Source organism: Manduca sexta, unplaced genomic scaffold (assembly GCF_014839805.1).
Source record: "Manduca sexta isolate Smith_Timp_Sample1 unplaced genomic scaffold, JHU_Msex_v1.0 HiC_scaffold_53, whole genome shotgun sequence".
NCBI classification, from domain to species: domain Eukaryota; kingdom Metazoa; phylum Arthropoda; class Insecta; order Lepidoptera; family Sphingidae; genus Manduca; species Manduca sexta.
The window spans coordinates 371,361-395,334 of NW_023595330.1; the positions used below are offsets into that span (position 1 = coordinate 371,361).

At 35.7% G+C, this 23,974-nt stretch overlaps 1 protein-coding gene across 1 annotated transcript; it reads left to right on the forward strand.

Moving 5' to 3' along the window:
* Nucleotides 1-1,391: 1,391 nt before the first annotated feature.
* On the forward strand, nt 1,392-23,866 carry LOC115451001 (integrin alpha-PS2). The gene is given in 25 exon segments (XM_037447029.1): nt 1,392-1,513; nt 2,917-2,937; nt 3,931-3,992; nt 11,620-11,668; nt 12,035-12,100; nt 13,443-13,618; nt 13,865-14,071; nt 14,237-14,336; nt 14,518-14,752; nt 14,996-15,116; nt 15,118-15,163; nt 15,943-16,088; nt 16,358-16,551; nt 16,828-17,080; nt 17,373-17,533; nt 17,863-18,038; nt 18,488-18,616; nt 18,808-18,873; nt 18,982-19,801; nt 20,018-20,652; nt 20,980-21,074; nt 21,359-21,505; nt 21,805-22,038; nt 22,299-22,323; nt 22,326-23,866. Coding segments are annotated over 25 exon segments (4,302 nt in total). The 5' UTR covers nt 1,392-1,425; the 3' UTR covers nt 22,376-23,866.
* Nucleotides 23,867-23,974: the final 108 nt, after the last annotated feature.

Below are 23,974 nucleotides of genomic sequence, written 5' to 3' on the forward strand. Positions count from 1 at the left end.
TATTTTTTAAGCTATGGTGACTTCGTTCTAAATTTTCTTTTATGTCCCTTAAATGGAATTATAACTGGAATTATAATGGAGATATAACTTAAATGACGATTCTACTATCGTAGAAAAATAGGGTTATTATTATAATACTTGAAAGGACGACCTGAAATGTGCAAAATGAAGCGTATATTCAAAATAAAGTACTTTTACATATACTTCTTATGTATACACGAAAATTAGACATCGAACTAAATTATTTTTCGAATTGTATCGCAACTTTTATCCTATAATTTAATTTTTTTTGGAATTTAATATCCTTAATTATTTTTGGAAAAAATTATGATATAAAAAGCCATGATAAAATCTGAAAAATAGTTTCAATTAGATTTACATATGAATTATTGATGCCAGTATTACATACGCACCACTGATTAAAAAATATGTTTTAAAATATAGCGTAAAATAAACCACGGTATACTGGTATATGTTATAGTTAATATAAACGTTTAGTTCATATTTAGAAAGTTTATTTGAAGCTCATTAGTTCCGTGAAAAGATACGGTGTTATGAAAGTTATAAATATTACTCCTTATACAAACACGGGAACTGGAAGCGAAGTTACAGGAAGGTCAATGGGAGGGAATTAGGATGTAAATGAAGTGATTATAGAGTATAAAAAGACTTTGCGATGGTGACTTGTAAAATGTTAGAGATAAGTTTTAAGATATTCGAAATACGGAAATACATATTTTTTTAATCTATATATATAAAAATGAATCCCTATTTCCCTTGGTCACGCCATCACGCGTGAACGGCTGGACCGATTTCACTATTTTTTGTTGTTATTTTTTGTTTATTTTTTGTTGTGTTTGTTATTGTCAGGAAAAGGATCTTATGAAAGAAAAAATTAAGGAAGTTGTGCGGAACGTTAGAAAATTTAAGAAAAGTTAATTTCAGCGATAGACAGAATGCGTGTTGAAAATTCATAGTTAAGGCAACAACGTCTGTCGGGTCAACTAGTATTAAATACTTTTTATTTAGTGACCGAACCCAGGAACACAGTTTCAGAATCTAAATGTTAAAACAGTGAAAAATTTAGTTACTAATGGTAAAAATGCATTATTTTGCAACGTTTATTTAATAATTTTGCAACGTTTATTTAATACGTTTATTTAATTGTACGTATCTACTTACAGTCAATAGTTAACTTAGTAGGTTAGTGCCAACTAAAACTGCACCAAAAGACGGTAATATATTTCTAGGTGCTCGAAATACCACGATTCCTCTAGAAAATTCAGAAAGAAGACCTCACTATGTACCCTTTTAATATTATATAATAAATCCACCACCTTTACAACGTCTTCGTAAACAAGTTTCTAAAACCATGTTCTTCAACAGGCCTGTGCCCCTCGCTACGTCTCCTACGTGTCAGCCAAGATGAACCAGCGAGATCCTGTGGGAACGTGCTACGTCGCCAAGACATCCAACGCTGCCACCACCACAGAGTTCTCGCCTTGCAGGACTTGTAAGTATCATTTACTTTGGAAAGGTTTCTGATGAGAATACAGAAATTATTATGGTCTTTCCTGGCTAAGAGACGTACATACATATAATGTCTTAAATAGTAAAAGTCTCCCTTTAATATACAAAGTCCACTTCTCTGGAAGAGCTGGTAACGTGGTTATTGCTTGGTTTACCAGGCGAGCTATTAGCTCTTTTCGGCAGTCAGTTGTGCAAAACGATTCTTGCAAATAAGACTCAATTTTCAACAAGCCACTGCTAGTCTGGTCATTCAGTACTTAGTATGAAAAAGTTCGCTTGAATTAATTGGAATTTCCTTATTTAAAATGTTCACATAATATTCTAATAGATAGCTTTACTGGTCGAAGAGTTTACGGCCATGATCGATATCACGAGGCAGTTACCTCGCTGATGGCATGATAGGTTTAATGCACGATGCAATCGGATTAGTGAACGGTGTAGATTAATTCGCTATTCCCGATACACCTTCAACACATTATCAACGGTCTTTGAAAGGCGGGAATATGTCGGTAGGATGGCAAAATGAATTATGAAGGTATTTAACGTCATCTGCCTTGTAATTTTCGATATAGCGATTAATTTTATGGTGAGCAAATGGGCAAGAAAACGATAATATATGTCCAAGCAGAGAAAAATGTCGTAATTCAGAAGGTTGTTTCAAAACTATTTTTTAATTCTTAAATCTTATCTGTAAAGTTTGGGCTTATGAATAAATTAGTATTGCTTAAATTATTAAGTATTAATGAGGTATCTAAAAATAAAATTATTTCTAAAATTACAGAACATTAGAAAATTAAACCACATACAAAAATGCAAACAAAATGATGGCACGTTAAAATAATAAATCCGCCATCTTTAAACATGACATTAGTGAGCTATCATGGCGTCTTACAAAAGCGCGCGAAAAGTGGCGCTCACTTCCGCCGGTAATGGCGAAGCCCGCGGTAAAATTGGCGTATCGCCCGCCCGCCGGCGAAACATGATTTACGATTATGCTTTTGTATAAAAAAATAACTATACACATCGTTAAAGTGAAACGTTACATGTTTCGAGGCGGAGTTTTATGTTTTTGTATTATAGGAGCCATTTTTATATTTTTTCATGGCAAAGGTTTTTGAATGTAATGTTGTAGTCATAAGTAAAATAATCATAAAATATTTTTCTTTTTATGCATACTGTATTCTGTAATATGCCATATCTTTGGCGTTTTATTTCTGTATAAGCAATAAGCATATTTATTTTAGGCTAAGATCATAAAATCTTACATACAACATAGTAACGTGAATGATTGCATTATTATGCTCGTTCTGTTGTCTTTGAATGATTGATAATTATATTTTGCTTTTTATATATGTATTATGGAAGTAACACATATAATTTGTTTAGGGCACTATTCGCTGGATGAGGGTGAGTATGTCGGAAGGTAAAGTTGGATGTTTCGCACTCTGTAGTTAGGTTCCATCCACATCATTGAACAAAAAAAATCATATTCCATTATTATTTCGTGTATATGTGTAGATATATAATTATGTGTATTAAAGAAATTATTATTGATACATAATTGGTAATCAATTTGTAATTGGCGCGGAATTGGCATACATAGCAGGTACAATGATATTACGACAAATTTATATGTTAAAAATAAATCGAAAGTGACAAATCAAAATTTTAAAATATTATTTATTTAATTATTTATTTTATTGCATGTATATGTATATGTAATATTGATGTTGTCTGTGCATTATCTAATAATATTTACACTCAGTCACAAAATCACATTAACTTGCCAAGGCCAAGGTCAAGGTTTGTCTGGTCTTTAATTAAAATTGACAGCTCGTTTCCTGACATTTGGAATCATCGCCGAGCATTTTCGCCTTACTTAGATAACAAACATTATTAAGACCATGTTTTAAAAAAATGTTGTAGACTAATAAATAATTAAAACATCTGTTAATATAGTTTTAAATAAAAAATGGTACATATTAGTAGGTTTGGGATTTAAACTGCATAATTTTCTTTGCAGTTTTAGGAATCTCCAGAATAGTCGTAATGTTTAATGATTTCTTATGATTACGCGAATGTTGGACATTGAAATAAACCTATTTTGCGGATTTTATAGCGGTTTTTTATATTATAATTTTTTTCCGACGTTTCGAAGACTCTTATTTGTTTTTTATAATTGTAAATTTCTATCTTTTGTTAGTATGTTAATGTAGATATTGTAAATTTGACTTTTCGGACAACCAACATCATAGTTCCCTGTGTGATCACGAAGGTTGCAAAATATTCGAAACGTAGGGAGAAAATTATAATATAAAAAAGAGATAAAATTGTATTATTGTTTTATTTCAATAATGAAAATAACCTAAAATATTGAAGCATTTTATTTTATTTACGCAGCTAGCCACGGACAGCGCAAGACTGGTGTGTGTCAGGCTGGATTTTCCGCCTCCATATCTAAGGTACGTTGTATTTATCATTTCCTTATTTAGCTGCCTAAATCTAGTTATAACCATTTTCGACTTTTGCAAATATTGACAAAGTTTATTTGATATTTTATCTCTGAATACTTCGGTAAAGTCTATTTTTATGTTGGTCTTTTAAGCGTTATTAAAGCTATTTATATTAAAAACGTTAAAGGTGTTAACATCATAGTTACAACTAATGTATTTAAGAAAGTAATTAAACAAGCATAAAATAGATTTTATGTCAGTGGCGAGTGCCTTACTTGCAAGACAATTTTTCACGCAATATCAACCGTAACTGTTTTATCACTCAAAGGCTGACCAAATAAAGCCCATTAATGTGTTAGTCATGCCAAATTACGTTTCGATTCATTTTGAGTGAAATTCGCGGTATTTTTTATGTTAATTCGCACGAATGTCGCGGGAGTCATTATTATAATCATTTGTAATTGCAACCGAATTCTTTGTAATTTAAGTACTTCAAATATTTATCATGGTTAACGTATCTTTGACATGTTAAATTTAGTGTTAAGGAATTTAATTAGTATATGCTTATTTTAAAACAAAATATGGCAACAATTAAAATAAAGATACGGCAATAAATGTTGTATTATACGAAGTGTAAATGATGATGTTACTCGGTCATAAATAATGATTTTATGTTATTGGTTCGGATAATAAAATCCCACAGCAAAACAGTCAAAGAATTTCCATAAAACCATCTCTGACACTGAGGATACGTGCAAAGAATATCAGTTAAACACGAAAAAAAGTGTGTCACGTCCGAAAAAATGTAGGAGAGTAACGTAAAACATCGTGATTTTACGATCGTGGGAATAGAATTATTTTTGCCCATGTAAGAGGCATCGTGATGCGATGGCGCGATGCGCGGGCGCACGTGAGCCGAATGCGCGCGTCCGCCGCGCCGCCACCGCGCACCTTATGAATTATTAACAACTTTTATTGTCCCGCGCAAAAAATAACAAACAAAATGGCCGACCATTCCTATTTCGAAAATAGTACTCGAGTATTTATTGTCGTTTTATTATGTCTCCGCATTTGGGATACAATTGAGTTTAATCGGCGACGGTGTAACGCCCTCTTTATGGCCTGAGTGATTGTTATGTGATTGCGCGGCGGTAACTTGCTAAAACTATTCGCTTTCCTGTCTATTAATTATTCAAAATGAGTACTTCCTGCAATTATACGAAAAAAAATTAACAAGACTTTATTTTAATTTAAAATTTTACCACGTATTTTCAAGAGTGCCGAGTATTCTGTTTTTGACAAAAACAATTGTGTAAAATATATTATTTTGCTATTCCTGTATTTTGGTGAAACTAGAATGAATATCTTTAAATCCCACCAAGGATTTTAAACTAGGATTAAATATTAACACTTAAAGTTATCTATACTTATAATAAATCTGTAGAGAGGTCAATTCTGTACATGAAATATATTTCAAAAATAACTATCAGGGGGTGATTAGGGATCGATACTGATTCCAAAAATGCAATTAGTAAAATTTTTGTCTGTCTGTCTGTCTGTCTGTCTGTCTGTCTGTCTGTCTGTATAACCGTTATAGAAACAAAAACTACTCGACGGATTTTAACGAAACTTGGTACAATTATTTTTCATACTCCTGTGCTGGTTATAGTATACTTTTCATCACGCTACAATTAATAGGAGCAGAGCAGTGAAGGGAAATGTTGGGAAAACGGGAGAAGTTACTCCATTTTTAAGCTTCCGTCGCGTGTGCAACCTTAATGGTTAAAGCTACATAGAAATCATGTATGACGGAAATGTTCTCCTTAAAATTATGTAAAAATATCCCACGACAGCATATGTCTATCTTTTATGGTTGACTCACAATGACACGTGTAACTCCCGATAGCTTAGCAGTTCGAAGCTTTCTCATTATATTTGTTTACTAATCTTAGGAACTATCGGTCCAAACTGAAAAATTCTTTTTGCGTTGGATAGCCCTTTATTTGTGGATTGCTATAGGCTATATATCATCACGCTATACCCAATAGGAACGGAGCAGTAATGAAACATGTTACAAATACGGGGACAATTTATTAGTTTTGAGAGCTTCCGTTGCGTGCGCTGCGTAAACAGTTAAAGTTATGCAACAATGATGTATGTCGGGATTATTCCTCTTAAAAGTTCTAAAAATATATTATAAAACAAAGTCCCCGCTGCATCCGTTTGCCTGAACGTCTTAAACTCAAAAACTACCCAACGTATTAAGATAAAATTTGGTATGGAGACAGTTTGAAACTCTGGGAAGAACATAGGCTCCCGAAACTACTACTTTTATAATGGAAAACTTTAGCCTGAAAACTTTATAACGCGGGCGGAGCCTCGAGCAAAAGCTAGTATAAAATAAGTTGTTCTATTTGCTCAACTGTGTACAACATTGTCGTACGATATTATCATTGAAATTCTCTTTAATAAACACAAAAAAAATACTCAATACTAAGTCAATGTTTTATTTTTGAATAAGTAAAGACACCAATAACGGGTGAACATACCATATTACACTTTGACAATAACGGTAACAAACGAATATTTTCACTAATCTACATCGATAATCGTCACAAATACGTTTATTTGAATTAGTATTCCGCTTGCAAACATAACCTCACTCTAATATATTTATTATCCCTCGCCACCACGGCAGGAGTATTTGATACCTTTGCCTGGTAAAAAAATGCGGCAGTTCGCGTTTCGCATTTAAAACTGAGAATTTTAAATATGGAATATTTAATGCATTAATCTGTTGACAGAAAAGGGTTGTAATTTTAATGAATAGCACGATTTGATCAATGTAGGGAAAGCAAAAAAAAACTTCGAATGTAATTTATTTCTCGTAGAAGCAATTAGAATCTACACGAGGGAATTTAGGAATTCGTGCTGTGGGTAAAAATATTTTTATTTTAAAAATTGGGACAGGAAATTCTTTGAGTAACATAGAGGACCATGGCCAGTAGCAGTACACAGGTACTTAAAACTTAAACGAGACTGCAAAGGATACTACTGGAGAGAAGTGGTACAGCCTCTAATACAGATCAGTAATTGTATTTTCCGGTGTGAGAAGCCATGTTTAGCGAACACCTATCGCAATTCATTGCCGGCTCGTGTTGAATCCAAATCAGTTGAGGCTCAATGGCGCCATGATTCAGCCGTGTCCCACTTACTTATTACATGTGCAAGGTTTTCTTCTCAATGTACTATTACCGTAGATGGACAGGGGATTTGTTGCTAGCGTGTTGCGGAGTTTATTGTTGGGTTGTGGAAAGATTTCTTTAGAGGGCTGGGAAAGACTATTTATTTAGCAATCGTTGTTCGTGAATGGGATCAAAGGAGAATTCTGACTAGTCATTATCATTTAAGGGATACAAAAGTAATGAGGAAGGATTACCAGAAATTATGGTTTTACGAATCTTTATTAATCATTGCTGACAAAAAACAGAAAAGCTTTTAGAGAAAAACTTTAAACTGCATTTTAAATTAATTGGAATGGTTGAGACAATTGACAGAATTGGTGGCAAGGAAATGATGTCTAATAAATGTAGCGTAGAGATCCAATTAATAAACGACTAAAACCGTGAACTAAAACAGAAAAGTCAAAACAAACTTCCGTGATATATCACCCGAAGCCGCCGAAAACGTTTAATGCTTTCAGTAGTTTTTTTTTGTTATCCCGGAGCTAAATTCCTTGTCATTGCGACGTCAAGCATTCCTGTAGGTTTACAAACATGGGTCCCGGAACGCGCCCGTAAACGGCGGCCATTTGCAGACAATGGCGTTGGCGGGAAAAGCGATGCGCCCGCGCAAACTGCGAAACAGCCGCGACATCCACGGATTTGTCCATGGCGTCGTTTTATTTTCAGTTACAGAGATTTATTTTCTTATTCATCGTATTATTTCTCTATCACTTTATTTTGCTGATAGCGGGGACATTTGGCACATGTACAAAATACAGGAATGCAATGCAATTGTGGTTTGTATCAAGAAATGGAAAATTGCACGTTACTTGGCTTGGAGTCAGTAGTTTACTTGGAACAATAAATTGCTATTGGTACGGACTACGGGCAAACATTTTCCTCACGATTTGGACCTCGCATCAAATGCAACTGAGAATCGATCTTTTCTGTAATACTTGTACTATTGTGGTTTTTATCATAAGTGATATAGTAATAATTCAATTCTGATACTATAGGAAAATTGCGCATGCAAATACTTAAGCCGGATTATTAACCCTAAAAAGCAGATAAACATTTAAATTAAAATATATGTAGAGTTAAATTTAAAAAAAATATTTTTCACAGCAGTTATACAAAAAATAATTATTTCTATGACGCAATGTTTGTGAAAGCAACAACAAATGTTTCCACAAATTATTCCTATTGCCCATTGACTTTCTCTATGGACGTATGCAAAGCGTATGGGATTTTAAATGCTTCCAATATTTATGGTCGGTTGATTGAATATTCAATTATTTGCGGCAACCCGTCGCTTTTGTTCCTCCGTTTCACACTGCAACGGGCCTTTGCGACCGCGACTAATGATTTTCTATACAATCGCAATTTCAATATTGCCTTTCAATGGAGAAATGTTAGTAATAAAGTGTGTAGCGAAATGCGTTTGTTAAAATAAACCTCGCAATAATACATGAAATTATCTTCTGCGGTTATCTGTATTTAAATAATTGGTATTTATTATTGGACTTTTTCATTTTAAAATATCTGTACATAAATATTTCTACAACCTATTGAACTGAACTTTTGACATTTGATATAAGTAATTATCAAAATAGCTTGCTACTTACCAAAGAAAAGAATTAACAGATCCAGTACATATTCAAAACATTAAAATGAAAACGCGTCAATACGCGTTCGCGTTTGCGTTTCTGTTTTATTCTATAACTCGTAATGTAAGCACCATCTGTCATTTCTCGTTATTTGAGCCGATATATATCAAATGCGTTTCATAAAGCCATTTTGAGTCAACAATCATATGCATTATTCAACCACCAATAACATGGTAAAGAGATAGAATAAAACGTCCAACCCCCTGACATATGCTCCCACGTGACAGGTCCGAAACAGGGCTCGCTCGGTGCGCATGCGCCGCTTGTCTCCCTTTATATGGCATGCAGGGAGCCGCGCATATTTATTCATTGGTGCGGCCATACGTTGCGTTCGGCGTATAGGTGATCTAAAAGCCACCATTACCATTTTAGGGTTATATTTTTTGTTTCAAAAGTTGTTTGATATTTCTACAAATATGGTTAGGAGATTTTGAATATGATGTCGATTTGTAAGGAGTGGAGGAAAGTTTTGGAAATTCACATTAGTTTTACTTAACGTGGATGACATTTTTATTGATGTTTTTCGGGTTATTTATGTTGACTAAGTAACATATGTTTTCTGTAACTCTACCTTACTCTACTATTTCCCATGACAACTTTTTAACGCAGTACTTATATTTGGATTTTCATATAAGGCCTCAAGTTTTTCCGATTTGCTCGAGGGTGGGTCTTAAGAAGTTAACTTCAGTGGTGCATCACATCGCATAGACCACACATTTTTTTTTACGGATACAATAACAATACCATCTACAGTTAGTCATGACAAAAAAAAAACAATAAAAAAATTGCAAAACGTTATCACAGCACAGACCACCATCAGTACATATGTTAACATGTTTTTTGCTCTGTCTCGAGTAGTAACCCGAAACGAGCGACGTTATCTGGCACGTTCACACGCCGGGATTTATCGGAGACGTCTGTTTTTTGTCTTTCCGATTTTTGTTGTGGCCCAGGATGGAGGAGGAAGCGGTAGCGATTAGCGGAATTATATGAGAGTTTAAGACAAAACAAATATACTTAGTATTTTTATTGTTTTTATTTAACTTAGCTTTATAAATTGTCGGTAAAAATATATAAAAAAATAGCTTCACGTTCCGCGATCCATTAATAATTGATTTTTTTCAGTTAGTATTTCTACCCTGTTTATATAAATGTATTTTTATAAGGAAAAAATATCTTGAGCGTAATAATTACAATTGTTAAACAACACGTATTATAATGTTGATCCAATTCGCTATCCTCTCGTAACTTAATCACAGTTGTCAAAGACAGTAAACTGTCACCATAAGGGAGGAGCTGACAAATTATGAAACAGAAATAAAACAAATCTGTTCGTATTTACATCGCACCTGAAACAATGTTTTTTAAAGAAACATCTATAAGTAGTACTTAGTAGATATATTAGAAGTTTTTGTTAATCTTGCGCAGTAAATTAATCTATCAAGTACAACGACTATGCCGCGTTTTATGTACAAAAAACGCAGAATATTCTAGCTTTTATTAATTACTAGCTTTTGCTCGCTGCTTCGCCCGCGTGAAAGAGTTTTCCGGGATAAAACTCCCGCTATATATTTTCCCGGGATAGTAGCCTATAACCTTCCCAGGGTCTTAAATTATCTCCATACCACATTTCGTTTTGTTATACCACGGTTTATGTCACATCCCGTTCTTTTGGGAACGGGATAAAAGTCCTATCCTATGTCCGTCTCCTGGTTCTAAGCTACCTCCCTACCAATTTTCAGCCAAATCGGTTTGGCTGTTCTTCAGTTATAACTAGTGTAACTAACACAACTTTCTTTTATATATAGATTTAAAGCTTTTATTAATATCTTAATAGATAATTGCAAAGATAGAATATATAGCTTAGAAGCAACAATATCGAAATGTATTTTAGCAAAGCACTTAAATTGCCATGACTGAGAAAATCTAAGAAAAAATAATCCCTAGAAATTAAATTAGTCAAATCCTACAATCAGCAGAACAAAGAAAGAAAAAAACAATATAAAAAAAAATGTATCTATACTCCCTACTCTACTGTATCGAGTATTTCCTATCGTATAAAAAATATAAGTTTTTTTTCCCTTACCTCCTACAATCATAAAAGAATTAACAACATTTCACACACTTATAAACGCATCCATTTTATCTAACCCAACAATAAGTGCATGTACCTCTTACATTACCATAAGTGGACCATAAAAACGATAGTCGTCATAAAACCATGGCCCAGTAATGGACATCTAATGTCAGTGATGTAACATTAGTCTATAAAAACTTCACTCAATTAGGATCATCCCGTATTTAAGGGTGTCTAAATGATTTATTAAGAAAGCCATTTTGTGATAAAACATTTGTGGAAGGGCATGTTTTGTAATGATAAAGTAAATTATTCGCTAGTTAACGTATAAGACAATTAATGCCTATAATCTTTTTTGTTTGCTATTTGTTTGGACATTTGAATTTTATATATGACCGCTCTATTAGACAATTAGCGTTTACTTAGACAGTAAAACAAACCCAAATTATTTGTATTATAAGAATAATTTTCAATAGTTTATTGTTATGTTTTTTGTTTGCTTTAGATTTTTTATGTGACACAGAAAAAGTGGAAATCAATAACGTTTATTGGCAGCCCGCAATAGCGTAGGGTTTCTATATAATTATTAAACGTATCGTAATCATTTCCAATCTCGCTAATTATACTTATTCGTATCATTTTGTTCAAAATATTTTTGTATTTTCCAGGATGGCCAGCGTTTATTCATGGGTGCTCCGGGAAGCTTCTACTGGCAAGGTAAATATAACTACAATTATTATGTAAAGGGATATCAGGGAATTGTTTGTAGTGTCTATCTTGTTTTTGGGTATTGATTAACAGAACAAAATCGAAAATGATGAATGTATTTTGTTAATTAATGTTATTGAAATCACAAAAAGACGTAGCTGAGTCGCTTACGTCTGAACTCGAAGGTAATATATTCCATAATACAGCGAGAAAGAAAATGAAATACTCACTTATTGTGACAATAAGTACGAAAGTGGTAAAGAGTAAATAACTCAAACACAACACGATAATATAAGATGACTGACTAATGTCAAATCCAGAAGATTCAAAACTCCAACTCTCGAAACTGATTGAAATTTTAATCCAAATCCACAGGACGAACATTTTCATTAGAACCGAACGAAAAGTTCCACTACTATATGCCGAAAATACCGGACGAAGGTAAACATGAGCTAACGTATCGACAGATTGACATTTTAACTCGTAACAGCCATAACATAGAGTCGCTTCCCAGCGCATAATCCTAAAATCGCCTTCTGAAACCATTCACAGATGTTTTCAAATCAATTTTATATGTTCGAGTTGACGATTTTGTTGAAAAGGATATTAATCGATAGTTTGTAGTTTCTATTGAATTTATACTGTAAAGTCTGGATCTTTGAGTATAAGAACGCGGAAAAAATATTTCGCGAGTTGAGGTTATTTATGTTACAAATAAAGAATTGTTATAATCATGTTTTAAAAAATAGATACGAGTTGACAGAGCTACATCTTAGCCAAAAACTTTTAAACTTTTGTAATATTTATAGAGAATATAATTTAAAGGTATAGTATTTTAGGAAAATTAAAAAGGGAAACTAACAAATCAATGTTTCATCTGTGTTTATGTTCGGTGTTGTTCTAACTCATTTAACATCGTCAGCTCTTGACATAAGAATTATTAATATCACTTATAAAATTGTACTCGAACAATCAAATTGATTTAAAACAGAACTGTATGCCTGTTTATGTCTGATATTGAACTTTCAATATTGGACGTAAATGGAAACTCATTAGCTTCCCTACAGTCATAATTATATGGTGCATCCCTGTGGGTTTACCGGATACCCTGTATAATCCGTTCTATCCATTAGACAATATGTTTAGTTCATCTGCACGATGACTTGATGCTATGACTCGTCACTTACCTGTGCTAACAAAATTACATCTACATCCTAAGGAGTAAGACCATGAACGTCCATCATATCTGCAGCTCCCTTCGCCCCTGAATCTTCGTCTCTATTTTCTGCTGCACCATATCGCAACAGATCTTTATCGATCGTATTTCTTGTAAATAGGGTGTCTGAAATAAGATTTAATCAATGCTTTAGTTTAACAAACAGCGTCCATGTTTAAAAGAACTAAAAACGAAAATCGGCTTTTAATAATTTGGTTGTAAACGATTTGGTGGTATATTTAACAAGGTATATATCCCAAATTTCTTGCTTTGAGTGGTTTTGTGTAAGAATTTAAAAAGATCTTCCTCATAAATCAAAATAACAACACAAAATGCTGAAGTTAAAAATGCAAAATTAACGTCGGCAAATATGGATTTTACAAGCTTAAACACTTTAATAACTCCATTTGTTGATGGAATCGGCTAAATGGAAAAAAAATCACTGCTTCACAATTTCATTATTTCTAACTCTACGAAAAGAAAGAATTACATCAACTGCTTTCCTAAAAAATGCTGAGGCAACAAAACTGTGCTTTTACTAACTTCTAAACACGATTTCCATTGTAGGTCAGCTGATTTCTCAGACCATGAATGGTCGGCCAGCACTAATCGCCACTCCTGAATCTAAAGCCATGTATGATGATTCTTACATGGGATATTCCATCGCTGTGGGAGATTTTGCCGGTCAAGGAATCCAAAGCGTCGCCGTTGGTGTACCAAGGGGAGCTAATTTAAAGGGTTTGGTAAGTTACATAACCATTTTATCGAATAAAATAGCTTGAATTATCTGTAATGGAATCTATACTAGTTATATTTCAAAGATCTTATCTTCTCTTAGTACATTTTTTACATTTCGAATCTTGTATGAATAAATCATTGTCTATTTTCTGCCAATCTATCATCACTCTAATTAAAACTATGTCAAAACTAGCGTGATTAAGCCTAACTGCGCAATTCTTCGACTACATCAACCTAATTTCTTCATCCAGGTTGTCCTCTACACATGGGAACTCCAGAACATAAAGAACATCAGCGGGTCCCAGATCGGCGCTTACTTCGGCTACAGTCTTGCCTCCGGAGACATCGATGGCGACGGCGCTGATGACGTCATCGTTGGAGCTCCCATGTACACCAAAACCAGGAGCGATGGTTACGAACATGGAAGGATTTATGTCATCTACCAAGGAACTGATAGGGTAAGTGTGCATTTTATTAATTATTACCTTCACTGAGATTCAGACTTCCAAAATAAGTTTTTAAAATTGCTATGTCTTTATCTTCAGAAGGTGCCTGAAGATTCATGAATATATTATATAACCTTCTTTATTAGATTTATTGTAATTGATTTTTAAATTTTCTAGTTATTTGCCAAAAGCCACGCCAGGACCGGTGAGATCTCTCGGGGCAGATTCGGTTTGGCTGTCACCTCTTTGGGAGACATCAACTACGACGGATTTGGAGGTAAGGTCTTTTATTTATGATTCGAGTACAAATAAAACTTAATCCGATTTTATTCAAGCATCACCGCTTGTTGCGAATAAAATATATACTACTTCTAAATGAATATACTTCTATTTTTAGGCAACCATTCTCAGCTTTACGAGTGATGAAAAAACTTAGAAAAGCATATATCATTTTCCAGATATAGCAGTAGGCGCGCCGTACGGAGGTCAGAATGGTCGCGGTGTAGTCTACATCTACCACGGCAGCGAGCTGGGTATCCTCGAGAAGTACTCCCAGGCCATCACGGCGGAAGAGATCTCCCCGACCTTGAGCACCTTCGGCTTCTCATTATCTGGAGGCGTCGATCTGGATAATAACAACTATACTGACCTCGCTGTTGGCGCTTACAAGTCGGACAGTGTTGTGTTTTTGAAGTAAGTTGGTACTATCATGGAAGATTTTTTTTTGTTTCTTTATTGTATAGATTATTTTGGTCTAGTAACAGCATACAAGCTGTGGGCAGGAGGTGTTGGATTCTATTTCTTGCTAAAGCAATTAAATTGTTTTACAATTATCGCATGACCGATGGATTGTGGTTGCATTACACATTTAACCACTACTTTATGCTAAGGTGATTTTTCTAACACTATTATATAAGTACTGTCTTTTGATTTTAGATCCCGTCCAGTGGTAAAAGTAACAGCTGACGTCAAGTTCATGGGTGACAGCAAGCTGATCTCTTTAACAGACAAGCGCTGCCACCTCTCCAACGGCACTGAGGTGGCGTGCGCAGAGCTTCATGTTCTGTCTCACCTACACCGGAGTTAATGTAGACCAGCGGATCAGTAAGTACCACCTTTATAGTATCAGTAGAATCTAGACAAGTTTATAGTGGGGATATTTTTATGTATCAACGCGTTGTCTATAAATCTGCAAGTTTTTCATCATCAAGTATCAGTGGGCAAATACGAAATAGATGCTGGTGTAATTTTCCTAAATTCACCTAATAGACATGCAATTAAAATTAAGCTTTGTACTATTGAAAATCAGATTCTTATTATCAACTTCTTACTACTCATAAAACTATTTTTAGCGAGTAACGCAAATAATATAATCAAATTTTGAGTTGTAACATTGCTCCAGTGTCACATAATATGTTATTTATTTCCAAGCGGAACGATATATCTGTTACTTCGGTGAGTGGAGTAGCATCGTCATGGCCATCTGTGTAAAATGTTCGTGTAGTATCGATGTTTATATTTTTTGTTAATATTTTATACCATATTTAGTTTTAAACTTTTCATTTAATAATTTTGTCGTTTATGATTTTGTACCCAATAGTGCCGACGTGCCGTACAGACGCTCTTTTCCTGTTACCCAAAATCACTATACTTCCATGGAACTGTCAGAACTGATTGAGCAATTTCAGTAACTGACATTTTCAAAGGAGTTACTGTTTCTTTGGAACAGCTTGACAGGGTCTATGCTGCACGTATATCTTTTTAGTGAGTTTTAATTAGAACTTGTACATAAACAACCATATATGTAAATACCAATAGAATTCACACTGTATAAAAATATTAAACTGCTAATATAGTACTAATAACCATAATGTTTTCTCTAGAATTCGAGGTGACCTTAGACCTGGACTCAAGGCAGAAAACGAGCAAGCGCCTGTTCCTAGCAGAGACCCACGAGACCACGTACAAGACGCAGATACTACTGACCCAAGGCCAGCAGGAATGCAAGGACGTGATGGTGTACTTGGATGTGAGTGATGAATAATTTGAGTATGATCGTAAATTAAATCACTCCCCATCATGAGGGAAATAGACAATTAAAACAATAATTTAATCTGACCAAACTAATCATACCTATGCCTTTAAAATTACTTATTCGCTTAGCGGAGAAGAAAAACATCATGAAATGACGTTATTCTTCTTTGTGATAAATATTACAGTGGAAAGGTTCATAGACGAATGTTTTGGAAGAAGGTCTATAAATCCCCATATATGACATTCTTAAATTTCCATCATCAGGAGGAGATTAGAGACAAGCTAACGCCCATCGAGGTGAAGATGTCGTACGACTTGATCAATCAGCCGTCCGGCGACGTGGTGCCGCCCGTGTTGGACCAAACCAGGAGCAACTTCCACACCGACTCGTTGAATATTCAGAAGAACTGCGGACCTGATAATATCTGCATACCGGATCTTAGGATGTCTGCTACTACGTATGTAGAAAAAGTTTATAAATAAACTTGAGACTCTAAAGCAAAATACATACATTTTTAAATATTTAAAAAGTTATTTCTGTGTGATAAACAAACAAAAAATGGTTAACATAACTCTTATATATCGCAATTTTGGATAGCGTGTAAGTTTCGTTTTCAATACTTAATTTTCTATGCCCTCAGTCTTAGATTACGCTTATTACTGCAGTTTCATTTCTAAATCAATAAAATTTTCAAAAAACACAAATTAATTCGATTCAATATTGAAATCCACAGACCGACAGTAAACTACGTCCTAAGTTCCGGAGAAAACATTAACATTGATGTCAAAGTGGAAAACGCTGGCGAAGATGCCTTCGAAGCCGCCTACTACCTGAACATACCCGCTGGAGTCACATACGCGAAAATGGAGAGACTTGACAAAGATAACGCAGAGACTCCCATCTACTGCTCCATTGCTAATAGAGAAGATGGTGGAAACACTACTCTGAAATGTGATCTTGGAAACCCCATGGCTAGTGGACAGAAGGTAAATGGTTTTATTAAATATAAATTTTAATGATAGTTTGCGGATTTGCAAGAGATATTATTCTGAACAACCTTTCAATCTCTGGTGTCTGTGTAGATCATGATAGATGTTTAAAAGGCATAAATAGCATACTTAAATATGTAATTATTAAATGAACTACATTTTTAAGTAAATCATTATATTTCGTTCTATACTATCTTCCTAATAAAGTAGGAATATAGCTTTTACATAAATTATATTAGATTAATAAAAAAAAGTCAGTCCCATATTACAGCATTATATTTAATTCCAGGTGCATTTCCGTGTAATTCTGGAGGTGGACTCGCGAGTGATGTCGCTGGATTTCAACATGGAAGCGAACTCCACCAACCCGGAGCCGCAGGAGACCGGCTACGACAACATCAAGCACATGGTCATCGGAGTTGTTGTGAAAGCACAACTCTCCATAATTGGGTAAATATCATAAATCTTTTTTTACTCGGGCTCAGTAAAGTGAGCTCTCTACACCTGATAGTGGAGTGGCGTCCAATAGAATGTCGACTGACGGTAGATGATTACCCATCGGCAGTAGACACAATCAAGCCGGCCTGTTGGAACTGGATATATTGGTACACAGGCTAATCCCGGACGTTGCACAATTACGTGGGCCACTAAGGCAGGTTTTAAGACTTTGTGTACGGTGGTCGCTATCCGGGCTGATATAAAATATATCCTTCCCCTAACAAGTATTTTCTTTACCACTTTTTTTTTACAAATTAATAACGTATTTAACCGTATTTCAGCACATCCGACCCCCCAGAACTTCACTACAACGCGTCTCTCTACGGTACTCAGAACCTCAAAGACGACACCAAATGGGGACCCCAAGTCCTACACAAGTACAACATCAAGAACGAAGGACCCTTCACCGTTGATGAAGCGGAGATCTATTTCATGTGGCCGAATCAGACGCTCGACGGTTAGCACTATAATATGTTTTTATAATTCACGCCAATAATAGCTTTATATTCCCCGTGTTAGATTGTTAAGTTTTTGTGTTTACAATTATTTTCGAATATATTTTAAGGTTTATGAATTTTCACATTTTTTGATGCAAAATCTGTAACGTCTGTATAATATTTGGTAAATTTATTTGATAGTCTTAAGCAAAGTTTACATTACCAAGGCGACTTCTACAAGCATTTTTACTGTGTAAACAAAAACGGCAAGCTGACTTCTGTACATTTTTAAGCTTGCAGGATTTGCAGCAAGTCGCATGTGTTTAGAACTACTAAAATAATACCGCTAGTGTAAACGCATCTGCAAGTTTTCGCGCAATATATTGCTGCGAGAACTTCTTGTCTAAACTTAGCATAATAATGAATCCTTTGATTGAATTTGACATCTTTATCAATGTATTTGTTTCAGGTGAGAACATAATGTTAGTACAGCCGCAGTGGCTCGGTAACGTCCAGTGTGATGTAGCAAGACTCAAGACAGTTGAGAATTTATTTGTACAGAACCCTTACGCTTTCATGCTGGTGAAGGAAAAGGAAGGTAAGCCAAAAAAATTATAAATATGAAGATTTACGCAAACCTTTTTCTAAATATGAAGATTCTTGCAATGCGCAAAGTGTAGTCTGTACTATGAGTTATAAATTTTAAGAGTACAATGAGAGTAATCAGATTTTAACTGTCGGTTGCTATTGAATATGTATTATATTGAACACTGCTAATATGTTTTGCAGCTATGCAGAGCAATGGACTTTACACCGCTTCACAATTATCCGGCGGCATAGGACACTCTGGACAGAGTAAGTAAAGAAATAAAATTCAAATTCATGTCGTCTATACCAAAATTTTTTGTTATTTATTTCGTGTAAATGCAACTTAAAACCTACAGTAATAATTTTTATTTCCAGCTTTCTGGGTAGAGCACTCCAGCAGCGGTGGCGTTGTTATTTCACAAAGTGGAGGTTCTATCTCTGGTAGCCATTTCGGAGCACAAGGATCGTCAGGACATTTCAGTGGAAGCAGCTCAGGTCATGTCAGTGGAAGCTCAGGACAAACTGGGACGCAGTTCACTACCAGCCAAAGTTCGGGTGGACAGTTCAGTGGTAGCCAAAGTGGACTCAGTAACCAAGGAAGCTTCAGTGGCCAAGGCGGGCAAGGCGCCCAATCTGGTATAACATACGTTTATAATAAGACTTGGAGCAGCTCCAGTGGCGAAGGTCTGACAGCCGAAGAACAAGAGCAAATCAAGAAGAATCTAGCAGCTATGGCACAGGGTGGTGTGAACACAGGATTCACTGGACAAGGCACATACGTACAAGGAGGTTCCCAGGGTAGCTATGTACATGGTAGTGCTCAGGGATCGCAAGGCGGTTATGTTCAGGGTAGTGCTCAAGATTCACAAAGTGGATACGTCCAGGGTAGTACTCAGGGCTCTCAAGATGGATATGTCCAGGGTAGCACGCAAGGTTCTCAGGGTACTTATGTCCAAGGTGGCTCTCAAGGAACTTTCATTCAGGGTGGCTCTCAAGGCGGTTACGTCCAGGGAGGATCTCAAGGCTTTGTACACGGAGCTGGTCAAGGAGGATATGTGAATGGAGGCAGAATTGTAAAAGTGAAAAACAGGACTATTGTCTACGATCAGAACCATAATATCATATCCCAGACGGAAACTAGCACGGAGTATGGAAAACTTGGTCATGAAGGCGAGCCTGGAAGTTCTTTCCATCTGTAAGTGTTTACATTATGTTTTATCTTGTAAGCTAATCATATTCGATACTTACATAAAAAAAATATATTTATATATGTAGCTAGTCCTATAGAAATTAACGGTCTTAATACCAACAAAATCATCAATATTGTTTTCCGAAAAAAAATTATGACTCACATAGCTTCCACCTTAACTTTGTTTAAATAAAATAATGAAAATATTTGTTATCTTTCTAGTTACGGCAACGAAGGTGGACAGCAACATAGTGCAACCTTCGCCCATGGCTCCGGAGGCAGTGTCCAGACCTCTGGCCAAGATTACTCCCAGGGAGGCCAGGGGTATGTCCATTCAGGCCAATTCGGTCAAGGAAATCAGCAATTTGCACATGGATCGGGAGGCGAGCAAGCCTTTATCCACGGGTCTTGGGGAACAACAGAAACTGTCAACCCCGATATAATGAAGGCCAGTTCCTCGACCTTCAGAGGAGCATCCACTGTGACTGTTGTCGGTGATGAAGAGGAAGACAAACTTGAAGGGTTTGGAGCGTATGCGGCCAGCAATCCAAACAATGAGTTTAGATACGGCATTGCTGACGTCAGTGGTGCTTCAGGGTCTGCTCAAAGTGGTCACCAATCTGGAAGCGGTAGCTACCAGGCCGGCGGAGGAAGCTACCATGCTAGCGGAGGCGGCATGCAAGTCGCAGGTGGCGGTATGCAGGCCGGTGGTGGTGGCAGCTATCAAGCTGGAGGTTCCAGTATGCAATCCGGAGGCGGCACCTTCCAGACCGGTGGTGGAAGCTACCAATCAGGAGGTAGTTACCAAGGTGGCGGTGGATCTTGGAGCAGCGGATACTCCTATTCATCGAGATCAGGTATTCATTAGCACATTTTTTTTATTTCAAATAAATTACGGGCATTTTAAGAATTATTTTAAGGAAGACAAACTATCACAGTAAAATTTCTAGAAACTGGCAAGTTACAAGAATCTCTTACATGCGGGGGAGTTCGTCTGGCTAGATCCCACCGTTTTGTTTATGCGTGTAAATTGAAGACAAAATTTTGTCCTTTCCACTATTATGTTAAAATAGCTTTATTTGGTGGGTTTTATCAGCACCCGAATCATTCAGTAATCATTACATCACTATAGTAATATTAAGTGTATGATGTTTGTAAACGGGTATCCAAATCCTTGCCTGTAGGTGGAGGTTCGTCCTATAACTCTCAATCCAGCGGCGGCTACGGCTCAGTGGACAGCCGGCGTGAGAACACGAGGAGGAGACGGCAGACTGAACAGGTAAGAAGCACAGACGGACAAAATGGACATATAAATTTATATGCCACTATAAACTGATTCATACGAAAGTAATGACAGATGTATGAAGACGATAAAACAAATTATTTTAATAATTTATCAATTTAAAACAAATTTTAATGATTTCCTTTTGTGGGATTAATTTCTTTACCATAACAACTAAGTACGTTTACTCCATTAATTGTCGAATTTATTTAGTATTATTATTTAGCTAAATGACAAAACGAATGAATCATATTTAATTTATTAAATTTTCGTTCGTCTAGGTGGACCCTAAACTAAAGGAAATATTGGAGAAATGCGAAGAGAAGTACAAATGCGAAGTACTGCGGTGTACGACCGGCAGATTGCTGAAAGGACAAGAAGTTTGGGTCGCTCTTAGGTCGAGACTGAACGCGTCTGTACTTAACGAGGTAAGAATTATTTTACACTGTTGGCCAAAACAACTATAAATAAACTCTTCTCCGTGCTACTAAATTATCCACGTTAAAAGCTTTCTTCTTGAAATAAAATAAACTAGGTATTGCGCACATATCTCGCGTGAAAGGTCTTTCGCGAAATAAAAGTAAAAACTTGTAAATGTAAACCTAAAACTTTGTGTATAAGCTCTTTGTTTGCCATAATTTATCCTAACAATTCAAAAATTCCTGCATTTACTTAAACATCCGAATAATATTAGTAAGATGAGATGTAAATTCAATAATTCTACCAGATCTCGAAGGACCGACCGGTGGTCCTGTCAACTCTGACCGCCACGCGCGTCTCCCGGCTTTGCACCATGGTGGGTCGGCCGAAGGACACGACATGGCAGACGGCGGAGGCGAAAACGACGGTCACTCCTCAGCTGGAGGCTCTGGACTCGGGAACCATCCCTCTGTGGGTGGTGGTGCTGGCGGCTGTCGTCGGTGCGCTGTTGCTGCTGCTACTTATCTTCGCGCTGTACAAAGTAAGTTGGGTTTTAGGTTTTAGCAGATTTGAATTTGAAAAGTGATTTAAGTAAATCATGGCCTTGTTTTGTGACCAGGACAATCCTGGTGTTACTCCATTTATTTATTCTTCTTGCTAGGTCACGGCAATTTAGTGTCATTTTTTTAATGTCATATTTGAAGTATCCAGAGTCTTCGTTAGTGCTTGTACTATGTAACATACACCTGAACTACCTAAATCCGTATTAATAGTTTATTCTAACTGAACGTTTATTTCCAGTGCGGATTCTTCAAGCGCAACCGTCCTCGGACCACGCCGAGCGCCAGCCGCTGAACGGGCGCGACGAGCACCTCTGATATCCGACCACCGACCTCGGCTTCACCAGCGACACGGCCGGCACCAGTGACCTGCCGCCCACCTCCCACTCCTCGTCACCATCAGACAGCTCCTCGACAGATGCCGCTAGTGATGTCACGAGTCGCGATTCCACCAGCCTCGACAGATACTGACATCATCAACTATTGGTTTATAAATTCTAAATTGCTGGTGAAAATAACATTATAATTGATGGAGTTTTGTCAAATGGTTTTTACAATGAAGACGCAAGTTGGGGGTGGAAGTTTCTGTCCGCAATAAAGTATTTCAAAGGCAATAAATCTAATTAAGGTGCGCAAAATATTCCATATTAGCGACTATTTATTACTGAGTTTTCATCATTTCGTGACATGAAGTTAGTGTAACAGTTTTACCTCATGATATGTCGAAATCGTGGCTCCTTAATCATTTTCGTAGTAAAAATGTTAGAAGGAGCCTTTAAAAATCAGATCGTAATAACATTACTAGTCACCGTCAAACACATTTCGGTAGCCATTTAGTGATTAGTGGAAGAGTTGGAAGTGTATTATAACGTATAATGTAAAATAATTCCCGTTCTCTACTATACTTAATTCTAAATCCTAAAATCTACAGCGGGAATTATGTTACACTATAAAATAGAATGTGAGAATCAAAGTGTGATAATGTAAAAAGTGTGTCTACGTTAAGGTATGAGAGTTGTTGAGATTTGTGATTTAAGTCAATAATAATTAGATACGTTTTACTAAATGAGTTTAGGTATCATAGAATGGTTGCTATTGACGTTTTAAAACATCATTTTGGTCGAGCACGACCGGGTAAAAACATTGGACTTAGAAATCTCGTGTAGTAAAGTTATATATTTCAGATATTACATCGTAATTCTAATTTTTACTAATAAGAACGCTTATATTAAACTAAGGAGGCATTATCTCACGTTCTTTATAAATATTAAAAACAAAACTTCACTGCCTTACCTTCAGATATATCCAAACGAATTAATTTAATTAAATTCTAAGTATCCGACAGCTAAAGTTCCAATACAGACTGATTTGCAAGATTATATAGATATATATTATAATTCGAGTAGATTTGGCAATAATTATTTTATTAGTGAATTTGATATGTAGAGTAACGCGAATATAGAAGTGCCTTATGCAATACATATCTTGGTCGTGCTAATTTAGATATGCTTGAACTACGTGCCTTCTGCCAGTAACTAATTAATGTAAATACGTTAAGAGTTTTATATTAGTATTTATGACATTTTTCACAGAAAAATACGTATACTTTTTGGCCGCAAGTGTAAAAATATTTGTAGAACTATGTACTTAATATTTTTTTGAGTGAGATGTGTATTTTAAATATTTACGAAAAATAAAAAATTATATGAAATTCAATGTCATGAGAGTAGTTTGATAATAATTCTGTAGTCAGTCAATAACTATGTTAGAAAAATGTAGTAATTATTGTAAATGAAGTAACAAAAAAAATTAAGAAAATCTGTGGAAAAATGACACCATATTAAGCCATTGTTACATAATTGTAATTATTTTATTTATTTTAATTGTACAACTAAGTTCATCGCTTCGATTTATAGT